The sequence below is a fragment of the Spea bombifrons genome, chromosome 5 (assembly GCF_027358695.1).
Source record: "Spea bombifrons isolate aSpeBom1 chromosome 5, aSpeBom1.2.pri, whole genome shotgun sequence".
NCBI classification, from domain to species: Eukaryota; Metazoa; Chordata; class Amphibia; order Anura; family Pelobatidae; genus Spea; species Spea bombifrons.
In genome coordinates, this window is record NC_071091.1 from 13,233,063 (window position 1) to 13,247,608 (window position 14,546).

Here is a 14,546-nt window from a genome sequence, read left to right on the forward strand (position 1 = left end):
CACAAACCGATACATTAGGTAAAGAGGGCCCTGCTCGCATCAGTGTGTTTAAATTAAAGCAAATAAAAAAGACATAAATCCTTCATTTTACACTCCATGTGTAAATATTTTGAATACATTAGGACATAACATGCAATATCCATACTCGTCATTAAGGGTTTTCAGTTTTTATTACATTATTTCCAATTCACTATGATTAATTGGGAGCTTCATCCTTTGTGTGCATTCACTTTAAGATTTTGTAGGATATCATCTTTACTCTGCTATTCCTAAAAAATATAATTGAAATCCCTGTATTTTTTCCTTTTACATTTTGAAAAACGTATATGTTGTTGTTATTTTTAGTTATTATTCACGGCCTTCCTAGGAACCTTTTTAAACCTTGCAAAAGAAAGCTGAGCGTTTGAAAAGGCTGCAGAATCTGCAACTATTCAATAATTATAACTGTTTCTTGCTAAAGGGAAAACCTGTGTATAGCAAACACAGTATATCGCTTTATATACACAGCAATTACACCGTTTGCTAGTTTTAAGACATGGGATTTTGTTACATATATATATATATATATATATAACATAGGAGATATTTATATATAATAATAATAATTATTATATATATATATATATATATATATATATTAGTGGATCAAGGCCCAGGGGCAGCAGCAGCAGCAGCTCCCTAGTGTAGCCCTGAAGCCTATGGCTGTTTCAAGGGGTATCCTGTGAATAGAACCCCTGACCGTTGGTGACGTAACGGGGCCCGAGCAGGGATTCTCCGAGGCTCAAATTCGACATGAGCTGCTGGGGTAAAAGAGGGGAAAGGGGGAGGGAGAGGGGCACGCAGGGAGGGATGTGGACGAGGAAGAGAAAAGTGCTTTGAATGGAACGCCGGGGAAAGGTGAAAGGTCAAGCCGGGAGCTCAGCGCGGTCACGTGACGTAGAGGATGCACTGTGCACGAGAGCCTTACGATTAACCCCTACTGCTCCGAAAGCGGGCTGCATCAACAAGCATTAGTGAGGCATCCGTATTTTAATGGACAAGCCGGGCACGTCGGTGCTTTTATTTGTCGCAGAATGTGCTCTGACCCCTCTTATATTATTGGAACTAAACTGAACAGATTAATAATATCCTTTTTTGGTGGCGTCTACAAGTTACTAAGGCCGCAAGTGCCCGAAATACAAGTCTAGAAAGGTACCTCATAAACAATAAAAACTTTAATAAATGACAGGGCGATATGTTGTTTTTTTTGTTTTACTGTATTGTTATTGTATAATATGCAAATTATGATAATTTAAAAGGAAAAGTCACGGTAATAAATGCGTCAATCACATAAAAGAGCGAATTGCGCCTTTCCACGTGACTTGATTTTGTATTGAAACATTTTGTATATTTAGTATTGGGGCTAATATATACGCAACCCAGGTATGGATATATATATATATATATATATATATATATATATATATAAAATATAATATTTATAATGTAAAATTGACATAGATAAGAATATTTTTATGTTGGTGCTTCATAAATAGACATACGATATAATGTAAAATATTATAGCGCATATTACACGTTTATGATCAATTATATAATAACTCTTTTTATTTCACAAATATTTCCAATTTAATAGCAATATTTTAAGTAACCTTATTTTGCTGGGGCAGAGGGGATGGGGAAGTAATATTGTGGAAAAAAGGGGCATCTGATTACCCAATTATTAAATGTACCCTTATAATATGAACCTACTGCCTACCGGTGCTGACTGGTTTGTGTTTCTGCAATATTCAGGGTTCCCATTTGTGATATTTTAGAACGGGGTTTTTACTTATGTGGAGTCAGATCTAGACTTCCAAAATTAATCTAGAGCTTTAGGGTTTCGCTAAATGATATTTAATCAATTAACAGTGGGTATCACTAAAGAGTTGCAGTGACTGTTTTCAGAATATTTCCACCATAGTGAACTCACACCCACCATATTTATTTTGTGTGATTTCAGAAATCTAAAGATCCCGAGTGTATTTACAAAACATATGGAAACCAAAATAGACATCTCTGTTTAAATATAAAAAAGTATCCATAGACACCAGTTACTGATACAGAGAAAAGATTGTACGTCAGACCCCACAGGACTACAGGATGGAGGAGTATATTATGAAATAACGGTCAGAGACAGTGGGTGTTACATAATGTATGCTTGATGGTTAAGGATGTGCAGAAGAGCTTGCAATTTAGAGGAAGTTCTGGACACATGAGAACATTCTGGATTACCCCTCTGTGTCTCCATTCCCTGCATCAATGGATTCCTGCAGGATCCAACATTCCATTAAACTTCATTGAAATTTTGCTAACTAAAATTGTCAGTTTTGGGCCAGGAATCCACAAATCTATGTCATTTGTGGTCTGTGGACCTTGATAGCTATGTATTATACTAATGTCACCATCCCACCCCCTTGCTATAACCCTACCCCAAACCCACCCCCTCACTCCCCTGCCCTGGCTGCAGCACTTGGCAATGCTACAAACAAGGGGATTAGAAAACATATACATGTGTCAGGCTGCAAGCTGGAAGGTAGCATCCTCATGTGATTTAACACCTTCAGTGCTACCTGTGCCTCTGACAACTAGCATTTAAATAATTTTGTTCCATAGCCTCAGATGTTATTTCTTTCTGGCTTCTTGTTTTAATATTTTCTGCCAGCGCAGTCATCCAAAAATCTGCAGTTTGTTTTTATTTAACACTTGTATGATAGGAGTCCTGATTATATAATGCTTAGACATATATGTTGACCAAATAACCATACATGCAGATTATACAGACATACATGCACATGTGATACATTATCTATATTGTCTTGAGTGGTAGTAAAATCATTCTCAGTTGAGGTCGTGTGCTGACCCCAAACTGAATATGGTTAGGGAGGGTATGCTGGGGTACATACAAAGTCCTTGCTTAGCTAATCACATATGGACATGTGATAACTGTATAGGGGATTGCAGCCTAGCAGCTTTGCATGTATACACGGCACCCCTAACATTCTATTATCTCTCTCTCTTTCTCTCTCCTATATAAATGTAACATCTTGCACCATGTGATATACCGGTATATGTATATACACAGGGCAGGCCATTCTCCCAACAGAGCTATATTTGACTATAAAAGATATAGACAATCCAGCGTCGGTTACATTTGCAATATATTAAATGCAGAGAAATACTCCACTAATTTCAAAGTAACATGGCATTAGTGCAGCCCAGCTCTGCGGTCCTGTGCTAACCTGTTTTCCCTGTCCCGTTTTACTCCTGCTTTTCCAAACCGTGCTACCCTCCGTGTGCTGCCCTTTTCTTATATAACGTATGTTAATGCCGTCATTAATATTGTCTAGTTATATCCGTCTTGCACCCTGCCATGTTTTTCAGATTGGTGACATCTATGTTGCCCCACTTTATACTAACCAGTCCCTACTTTCTGTGGACGTACTATCTCGTGATATTTCAAGCATGCTAATCTGTTCTAAAAGGGACCCATGGCTAGCTCACACAAGAATCTCTTGTGGTTTATTCCTTTCACGCCCAGATTAGCCCACAATATATCCCGTGTTAGCTGTATCAGCGCTGTGGCATGCTATCCAGTGACTAATTTGCCCCTTACCCAGTTTGCCAGCCACACTGTCCCATGTTAGTCTAACCATACTGCCCTATACTACCTCCAGGCAGCTGCACTCCCAAATAACCCACTCGGGTTCACCCCCACTCTGATAAGTCTGGGAAGCTCTGTTCTTAATGATTTTCTTCCATTAACGTTCTCCTCCCCCTTTCCTCTATCTCCTAAATAAAAATAAATAGATCCTCAATGATCAACTCAGAATGTGCTCTCCTGTGGCTTAACTTCAGCTTTCCACGGCTTGTTATAGCTCACCCAACTGTATATTCATATGAGTGGAAACTTTAAGGAAAAAAGTAAAATTGCCTGATGCCACTTTTTAGGTTCATTGCTGATCTCCTCACTAGATTTAAACGAACGATTTTTTTTATTTTTTTTTTTTACAATCAAACAACAACAAAATATCCAGCGCTGGTAGAAACTGCAGCAGCGTTTAGATGTAGTAAAATCAGCAAATGTTTAAATGGGAAGGAAAAAAATAATTAGCTAAGGGGAAGCCGAGTTGCTGCCTTTGTTCGCCCATTGTCTGTAAACAGGAGCACAAGGGGACAAATTCTTACCTTCCCTTGTATCTGATCCAAGTTCCCGAGCTTCCCATCCAGTAAATATTTGATCCAGGCTCTGCCAGAGCCTAGATCAGGAGCTGTATAGTATATTCCATTTATTAATCGCTATATCCCCTTCTTGGTTTAGGATTAAGTTGCTGTGCACGTTGTTGCAAGATAGAACCCCCCGCCTTGTGAATCAGTCACGTTTAGGACCTCCAAGTCCACCCAGAGAGAGAGAGAGAGAGAGGGAGTACTGGAGGTCTGAAGTTTCAAAAGGAGGAGGCCTGCTCCTCTCCTTAATTTGTTAAATGAACTATTTATTTACACCTAACCTTTTTATTGCAAGTTGCATATAGGTAAATTCTGATCTGTATAGGAAATCTGTAATATCACATGTTTAGAAAAATCTAAAAATAAAAATCTAAGTACAGGCATATAATATTTAAAAATAGGTAAAGAAATACAAGCCTCTAATATCTCATGTTTAGTTGAATATAAGAAATAAAATAAAAATACATACATACATGTAATATTTAAAGTAGGTAAAAAAAATACACACAGCTTCTAAAATTTCATGTTGAGGTTGATCTAAAAATAAAAAAACGGAAATACATACATATAGTATTTAAAAAAAAAAGGTGAAAAATACCAGCCCCATATCTCATGTTTACTCGGACATACAAGTAAATACATACATGTAATATTTCAAATAGGTTTAAAATGTACACGCCCCTATTATAGCATTGTTAGTAAGATATACAAATTAAAAAAAATACATTTAATATCTAAAAATATAAAACGTATTCAAGCATATTTTAATCTTGATCCTGAGCTCAGAATGTGTAGAAGAAATACAGTAAACATCAGAAAATAATAAGTTAGTATTTTCTTTATACTATTTGTCCAGTTCATGTTATATATTGTTGACACTATGAGTGTCAGAACGCCGAATATCAGGAAAGACTTGCAAGACGCTCACAGGGTTAACTAGGAATTGCTTACTAAATAATAATTGGACCAATGAGATACTTGCAGCCCAAGTTTTCTCGTTTGAGGGATTGCATTTAGTATTTTTACCTTTTCACCTTGTTTATTTAAATTTAATCGGATATTACAAAGTCATTTAACAAGCCCAATGACCAAATCGAAGGAAAATATATTAGGCATTCAGAGAGTAATTGCTCCTTAAACTACTGTTTAGATTTTGCTGATACAATAAACGCTACAATTAACGATACTTACTATTTGTCTAAATTAAGTGTCCGGTTTTCATTTACGGATGTTTAATAGCCTTTTTTTATAGTCAGTGAATGGACGTGACACATTTTGCATTTCATGATAATAAAACTATTATGAATAAATGTATGAAATCCCTATAATTCTTTGAAAAATAGCCAAGATCTGTACAGAACGAGAAAAAGGTGTCCATGTCCCAATTACTCCATTTATATTATATAACATAACGTTAAAAAAGCATCACTTGGAAGGTTTGTACAAATTACGTGTTTTCTTGTTTGCTACAAAATAGTGTATTTGTTGCGATTTAGTGGAAACATGAACACCCTACACAACCTTTAATGGGAATTAAAAGATTATGGCGGCTGCAAACATAATTTATTTATTTAGGGTACAAAAGGACCCATTGTTTTATGTCCAGCATAATTATGGCGTCCTATAGACTAGTTGATACCAGTGCAGATAAGGGAATGTGCTCCAGATCTGATCAAGCTTTTGTCCACTTCCCCCACACTCCTTTGCCACCATTAGCCCCTGGTCTCCACAATCCCCCTGTGGCTTTAAGATGTGTACCTAGCCTGGCTAACAGGGCTTTAGTTTTTCCTGATTACTGGGTCCAATTCAACACCCTTCTGATTTTTTATTTTTTGTTTCTAGTTGCTATTCACCAACTTGCAGCATTGCAATTTCTTACAACTAATTTGCAAGTACCCTCAGACTACTTGCATATCTGCAACTAGTTTATTTACTATGGCTTTTGTTAGGGAGACTATTGTCTGTTTTTAAAAATGCACACGTTCAGAACAAAACCTCACAAAATCCTCTTTTACACCGAAGGATTTGCAAATTTCGAAAGGCTGCATTGAATTCTGGTGGGGTCAAGGGGCAAAAAAAGGGTAGAAGGTCATCGCATTGCGGACATGGTTCACTACACAACATGGCATGCAGTATATGTACTGATCCTCAGGCTAGTAATACTAATATGCAGTCATTGCTTTAATCAAAATATATTTTACAATTAATTAGAGGACACACACACACATACTTGTGTGTCTGTCTGTATGTGTAAATATATAATATACCGTACATATATTACCACCTTAGTTCTCAGGCCTGCTTTGCATGTCAGTTAAAAACTGGAGGGACAGTACCATCTGAGTTGATTGAAAGTGGTCAGGCAGCTCTCAGATGGGTCAGATCACATGTTTTTGTGTGCTCATCTTCTGGATCAGATCTGCTTCCTCTTGACTGCAACTTTCACAGTATATGTTCTTCAAAAATCATACAATGTTGTCTGTGGAGTGAATTTGAAATCTATATTTTTTGCTACTACTCTTTTATCTTGTCTTTTTTTTTCCACGCAAAGCTAATTTTGGATACTTCTACACCGTGGAATTAGGGAGGTTATATGTGAGATATGGTTGTAGTCCACAAATCGATAAACGGTAAATTAACTAAATTATTAAAATGATTAAAAAAGGTTTGATTTTTTCAGGTGTGACAGCTGAACATTTGTAGCTAAAGAAAATGTTTGCTTTTTAATGAATTGGGACGTACATCTTGAAGTGAGATTAGCAACACAAAAACCTCATAATTGCATTATTTCTATCACCAAAAGACCCATCTTTAATTTCCCTGCAGATACTGTTGTCCTATATTCACATTAATAATCTGCACCATAAATGTCCCGAACTATTGATCGAAATCCCCTGTCTGGATGCAAATCCATCTTGAAGTTAAAGCCTTTCATGTGTTTGGGAGAAAGGGCTCCTGTCAGCTTTTCTATTGGGCTCGACCCCCAATGTGCTTGTAAAAGACCCCAGATAGGGGACGTGTGCTGATGGCCCAAGTCGATCTGTCTGTCAAACATATACCCCTCAAATGATGAGCAGATCATGGGAACAAAGGGATTTTCAGTCTCGAGTAAAGATGGATATATCTATTAAAATATAGTCTGAGGTTCCAAAAGAACTCTGAATCTATGGCTGGAATAGACGATCTCTGTTGGATCCAATAATTGTAATTACGATTATGATACTCATAGATTGCTCACATAATTGCCATCTATAAGTATTTACTACCCGTCACCATTATTGCTGGAAATCAACATAGCTCGATAGATAGATAGATAGATAGATAGATAGATAGATAGATAGATAGATAGATAGATAGATAATGTGTGATTAAGTTGCTGATTTTCCTGCTCAGAGGAAAAGCAGAGTGAGACATACACTTGCATGCAATCACATTATCTAAAGGCTACCACCCAAAAAACACACATTTTGAAAGAAAGAAATGTGTGTTGGCACATTGACTTTTCTTAGCGAGTTAAAAAGTACAAAACTACCCCAGATGCTAAGCCTATCTACCATAATAAAGTGTATAATAATAATGTTCACTGGTCAATGTATGGGGGAGTTATATAAGGACGAGGTACACGCTGGGTTGCATTAAGTATATAGAAAAATTGTTAAGCTTGTGTTTTGGGATATCACGACATGGCTGTGTTGACACGATTAAATTTAGTGGTAGGGTCTTACGGAAATATAATTTATTGAGTCGAATAGGCAGCCTCTTGTTTAATGGATAATATAAAAGCTCAAGATTACAGATCTACGAGTGGAAGTCTGCAGGCATCTGCTGGGAGATCCGCACAAACCCATGTGTCTGATGCACTCATTAAGATCACCAGTCTACTTAAAATTCTCAGAGATGTCAGAAAACAAAATGTAACTATATACACAAATCAGTTAATTCACATTAAAATCTAGAACTTGTGAATTAAGGCAGCCTTAAAACTGATGTCAAACAAAATAGTATTTGGCTTTTCTTTCTTCCTAATTTCTATCCCTCTCCTATTCCTGATAAATGCCCTCTCTTCGTCGCTTGTTGACCATGCATGGTTTTATTCTGGAGCAAATACGAAACTGAGTTGTGCGAATAGTGACTGACAACGATCTCATCACCTTGGTGATTATCACATTATTATTATTAAAAAAAAAAGCAAGCACAACTCTCCGTTACACACAGTTATAATAATCACCTTGTATACATCGTATACCATTATTTTGTGACTTCATATTTTTGGATATATGAATATTTAATGGAAAAAATAGGCAAAACAAGTATCTTGACCCCCTTGGGGAACCAAAGGGCTGGGTAATACTTTGGAGAATGTCGATGCCTTCTCTGACAGGCTAAGGGTTAATTATAGAGTGTTGGGGCAAACGAAAAGTGGGAAGTGCAAGCCGAATAGATGAAGAGGGCTAGATTCTTAAGAATGCAGTATGCAGAGCTCAGCTATCACTAACTCTAGAAGCACCTTTGATCATTAGTATTTGTGTTCTCTGCTGGAGCTAAGAGCAGCCGGGTCGCTGGGATCCCGAGGTCTGGAGCCTGGGTGAGGAGCCTGGACTAGTGGGGACTTACAGTTTATACATCCACAACGTTCCATTTTCAGAATTGCGAATATTTCTCGTCGTATTCCTTGTCTTCTTCTTGTGTGCGTGATGTCAGCAAAGCCTCCTTCTACAGAAAGGAAAACTCAGCGCAAATGATCCCTTCTGCGCCCAGACACAAACCTTTTACAACCTGTGAGCCATAAATATATATATATATATATATATATTACTGAAAAGATGAAAATCAAGAAAAGGAAACAGTAAGTCATCTCCTGTATTTTAGTACCGAATAGATTACTTAGTCCGAAAGAAGAAAGAAAGAGTAGAATTTTATTCAATCACTCTATGTGAATTTCAAGTTAAGAGAGAAAAACTACTTATAAATCATGCATTTCGTCTGTAAATAATACATACATTTAAATATATGTTTTACATATATATATATATAAATACATATACGATGTACATGTATAAAACGTATATATATATATATATATATATATATATATATGTGTGTGTATGTATATATATATATATATATATATATACTGTGCATTTAGTAGATATAAATAATTCCGAATTGCGATATTGTTATATTCGTATTTTAATGAAATATTTTCTCCTCCACCTTTAGTTATATATATGAAAAAAAAGAATTCCAGGTCTAAGCATATTGTAGTTCTATGGAAAGATTTATATAGTAAATGCATTATTTACTTTAAGAGGGGAGGTGGCAGCATAAGAGTATGCTAATTAGCCGAAGATTTTTTTGGGGGGGGGGGGTTGAAGGGGTGGAATATCAATTTTTATTGCATCACCTGTCAGGAGTGTCCAATCAGCGTTGGCTTTAGGGGAATTAATTGATGAAGGTGTCTCCGGACGGGCTCACTATACTCTGTCATTTTATTTGGAGCTGATGCAGCGGCCGCAGCAGCTGGTGCCTCCCCGGCTAACATTCCATTATTCCAGAGCCCAATGGAGCAGGGGGCTTTAAAAGGACACAGGTACTGGGCCCCCAGGCGCTGCCTTCAGCCTCTCCAACAATGGGATACTAAGACTCTACTCCACTTCTTGTATATAGCTCTCTGTGTCTAGATGTATATGCATGTATGTATTCATATATGAACCGGTCTATATGTGCATCTATGCAAGATTCTAGGCAATGAAGGGGGAATAACAGCCTTTGTTATTTCTTTTTTTAGCAGGATGCCTTGAGACTACAATACCCTCCTCTGGATTTGCATGTTTTCTTTGCCTGCAAATGTTGGGGATACAATAACCCAAAGCCATGGGAGATCTGGAATGCGGATTTGAAGTGGTGGACGGAGTGAGACTGGGTTACCTGGTTATTAAAGGGAAGCAGATGTTTGCCCTGTCGCAGGTTTTTACAGATCTCCTGAAGAACATCCCAAGAACTACAGTGCACAAACGCATGGATTACTTAAAAGTGAAAAAGCACCAGTGTGACTTGGAGGAGCTGAGAAAACTCAAAGCCATCAACTCTATAGCTTTTCATGCAGCCAAATGCACTCTGATCTCCAGAGAGGACGTGGAAGCTCTGTACACATCCTGCAAGACGGAAAGAGTCCTTAAAACAAAAAGGAGGAGGATAAGCAAGACCCTGGCAACAAAAGATCTGCAAGAGCAGCACCCATCCCCCGACCCTTACAACAGCCTTTGGAAGGAGGACAAACTTTGGCTGGGTTTGAATGAATCTGCCCAGCCCATAAAGAGAAAAGCCTTTACTACTGGAAACCCAGACTTGCTACCGGCAGCTCATCTACCTCACTTTTTTAGTAAATACACTGGTCAGACCTACCCCGAAATAGCGAGGTTTCCTTGCAAAAGCCCCCTAAACTATGAAACTGCCCCGATCCCCGGAGACTGTGTTGCAGCTTTTCACTCCAGCCTGCCCTTCATCAGGGGTGTCCTGTGCTCCAAGCACCCGGCATTCTATTACCAGTCCGCCATTGCCCAGCCTAAGCTAGGCAGCTCTGCCGGGGTGACTTACAGATACAAAAGGAAAAGGTCTTCTGCAGAGAAGGAGTCCTTCAGCAGCAGCAACAGGAGGCTCTTCTTCATCCCGAAAGCCTACAGATCCAAGAGGACCCCGGTGTGCTTGGAGAGCTTCCACCTGATTGATGGCTTTTGCCCCCAGCACCTAGGGGGCTTGCAGGAAAGCTACAGCAGCGAGTCGGAGTCCAGCTCGTACTCGGAACATGCTGCCAACGACTCGGATTTTGGCTCCAGTCTGTCCAGCAGCAGTGACTCGGTGTCCTCAGACGAGGAGGAAGAGGAGGAGGAAGAGGGCAGCCTGTCTGACTCCAGCGAGCTCAGCTCAGACGAGGAAAGCTCTTCGGAGTCAGACAGCAGCTCAGCGTCCAGTCAGGTCTCGGTAGAGAGCATTCGCTTTCGCAGAACGAGTTTTTCCAGCCCCAGCAGCAAGCCTCCTGGGTTGTCCCAGGTTAACCTCCTATATCAGGTCTCCAGATCCCCCAACCCCGGTTTAGGAAGGACTGAGAAGGAGGACAGCAGCGGCTCAGGTCACTGTGACATCAAGTCTGAAACTCCGGAAGAATGGAGTCACCAGGGCTGGGGCTCCAGCCCTCATAATGTTTGCTCTCCCTCTGCCTTGGGAAGCCCTTTTCCAAAGATAAGATGTGATACGGCTCGTGGAATTCCATTCGAACTCTCTGGGTTCTCTTCTAGAGCAAAGAGGACTGACCTGACAATTAAGTGTGTTGCAGAGGGGGGGTCTTCACCTAGCCCAGAGAAAAACAATGCATTTTCACAACAAAGAGTACACAGGGAGGGAAAGCAGATCCTTCAATCAAACCTCACACATTGCTTGGAAAAGAACACCCCAGGCCCCAGATCCTCAAACTGTGTTTCTGTATCTGCCGAAAACGAGGAAAAAGTGTCCACAATATGTACAGCAGCTGATATACCTGGAGATTCTGCACAGATTCGCCATGGGGCTAATGGAGACCCTTGCACTGATTTATCATTTCTGCACAACGTCAAAATTAAAATCGAGGAGAGTGTGGACAATGAGGAATATGAAGCTAGCCAGCATAAGCTAAACTACAAGTGCAATGTTGCAAAAGACGAGATTGACAGTGATGCGGGGAAAAACAGAACCGAGGAGACTTTGTTAGAAGCCAAGGAAGACCATGAGTGCACTGTTGAACAGACCACTTCCCAAAATGTGGCCACTCAGGCCACTTCATGCACTTTAGGTATCCCCAAACCTGAGGAGGGAGAATATAAATTTGGTGCTAAGGTAAGGAAAAACTACAGGACTCTGGTGCTAGGGAAAAGACCTCTTCTTCAGGCATCCCCCAGTAAACCAAATCTAAAATCACCCAGGAGCCCAAGACACCCTGGGAAAAATGAATTATGTGAAGGAGCACTGGATGGTTTTACAGTGACCAATAGACGTAAAAGGTTAGCCAACAATGTAGCATCTGCAGTAAAGAGACCCTTTAATTTCATGGCAAATTTTCCCTGTCCACCATCACTAATTGTTGGCAAAGACGGAGACTTGCTGCCTGCTTATTCCTTAAACAGCACAAAGGAATATAACCCACCCCATAAGGCCCATCCAGTATGGAAATGGCAACTGGGTGGCTCTGCAGTACCTCTTCCTCCAAGTCACAAATTCAGGACATTTCACTCATAACTCATTCTGGGAAATATTTTCTTTTATTTTTTAAACAAATGGTTGTATCAGCCTGTGTTTTTTTAATATTAATAATAATATTATATTATTATTATTTGGAATTCTTGTCTTGACATCTCCTGAAGAAGGATTTTGGGATAAATATTTTGCATTTGGAATTTTGGATCTTGTTTTGTTACATTCCACAGACTACTCGAAGCCTGACAGACACACATGCCCTTGTTCATGAAAATGGAAAAAATAGATTTCTTACAATACACCGGTACCTCAATTTATCTACAGCATACAAATGTCAAAAAGCATTTCATAATAAAAAAAGGAAAAAAATCTATATTATGAGCCATTGCATTTCTGCACTACATTTGGAAATTGGAGGTCTGACTGTTAATTGGTTGTGGGTCACCTTAATTATTTCTGGCAGTTTTTCTCGTTAGTTTTTCGGGTGTATTTTTTCACAGAGCAGTTGCACTTACTCCTTTTCCTGTGGACTGCAATGGTCTTGGGCTTGAGTTGAACTCGGGCACTAGAATTTGAAAAAAAACAAACAAAAAAAAATAAAGAAAGAAAAAGCTGCCTCACCATTTAGTCAGTAAATGTGGGTATTTTGTGAAATGCCTTTTTAAATGCACAATCACTGCAGAAATACCAGCCTATTTCCTACCCAAAGGTTATTATGTATTTTATCAGTACTACTGTCATCTTGCAAATAAAACCTAATTACAATTCCTTAGTAGCACCATCAGGAAAAATAGCACCCCCACTAAAAACAGTATCTTTTATGTCCCAATATTTCAAAGTGTGCAGTTCAGGCAATCTACAAAACGAGGGTACTTCGTAAATAATTGTGTTTTTGGCTCCAAGACTACATACTACAGATTAAAAGATCTGCATTTTTCACTGTAGCTGTAAACTTGAATATTCTTACAATCCTGGCATACACAGGGGTGTAACTGCACATGACAATCAGAAACCATCTCTGCATTTGCACTTAAAACTGAAATAGAGAAATATTCAGGATTGTGGAGGCCCATTGGTTATATACTGTCTTCTGTAATGTGTTGGTGAAAGCAGTAAATCATAAAATTATGGAAAATTGCACTGTTGAAAAGTATGTTTCTTTTTTAATTTTATTAAAAAAAAAATAACACAAAAAACCAAAACACTGTTTTCAAATTACCGATTCAATTCATCCTGAATTATTCCAGCATTGGTCCTGATTTGTATTAACAGGAAAAGGTTAATTTAAGATTTTTTTATGGGGTGGGTGGGAGAAAGGATGGGGGAGGGGGTCCAAGTTTGAAATAGGTGCTCTGTAAACATTTTGCATTAAAAAACCGAATTTGTTAATGATTATTCGAGCTGTGTTTTATCCACTTGAGTTTTGTTTGCTAAATTTCACACGTTTACTAAAACCTTTGGGGAACATATTGAAATTATCTAGAAAACAAAGATACAAAATAAAAATAAGGAGAACAAAAAGGGGCATTCAACACGTTTTCTAACCAGGCCTCTGTGCGACTCTCCTCTAGTTGGGATTCTTGTATTAAACAATATTCTGGAACCTTGATCAATAATTAAAAAATACATTCCATTTTTTTGCGTTGATTCCATGGCTGATTCTGTTAGTTTCCTTTGTCTCATAACATTTTAACTAGTATCCGCTTAACACTACCACGTGTCTCCTACCAGTGCACGAAATAATATTAGGATCTTAGTGATATAAATAAATGCAGCTCCAGATATATGGATTAACTAATTTGTTGTTTTCAAAATTATATAAAAACATACATTAAAAATCTGAAATGTAATTAATAATTAGAGAAATAAATATGTAATATCGTAAATTATCCCATTAGGGGGTGAAATATATGAGAGATTTCCTAGATGCTTATATCTAGGTGCTTTTTTCAACAAGTTAAAAAATACATTTTTTTCACTATGAATTCTTTTGTCTTGCTGCCTGGGTAAAATTTTGTATGCACATTTATCTCAAAAACTAACCGATCACATGTTTG

At 38.3% G+C, this 14,546-nt stretch overlaps 1 protein-coding gene across 3 annotated transcripts; it reads left to right on the forward strand.

The window, feature by feature from the left end:
- The first annotated feature begins 1,035 nt into the window (after window positions 1-1,035).
- On the forward strand, window positions 1,036-14,122 carry SKIDA1 (SKI/DACH domain containing 1). Of its 3 annotated transcripts, none has more exons than XM_053467795.1 (2): window positions 1,036-1,191; window positions 10,052-14,122. In XM_053467795.1, exon 2 carries the CDS (start codon window positions 10,138-10,140, stop codon window positions 12,529-12,531), a length of 2,394 nt encoding a protein of 797 aa, XP_053323770.1. In that variant the 5' UTR covers window positions 1,036-1,191; window positions 10,052-10,137; the 3' UTR covers window positions 12,532-14,122. The 3 variants fall into 3 exon arrangements, with proteins under 3 accessions (XP_053323770.1, XP_053323772.1, XP_053323771.1); XM_053467797.1 differs by lacking the exon at window positions 1,036-1,191 and adding an exon at window positions 9,649-9,853; XM_053467796.1 differs by lacking the exon at window positions 1,036-1,191 and adding an exon at window positions 9,864-9,956.
- Window positions 14,123-14,546: the final 424 nt, after the last annotated feature.

Bases quoted from the DNA above. Each gene is read 5' to 3' on its own strand.
- SKIDA1 (XM_053467795.1), top strand. From the start codon at position 10,138: ATGGGAGATCTGGAATGCGGATTTGAAGTGGTGGACGGAGTGAGACTG.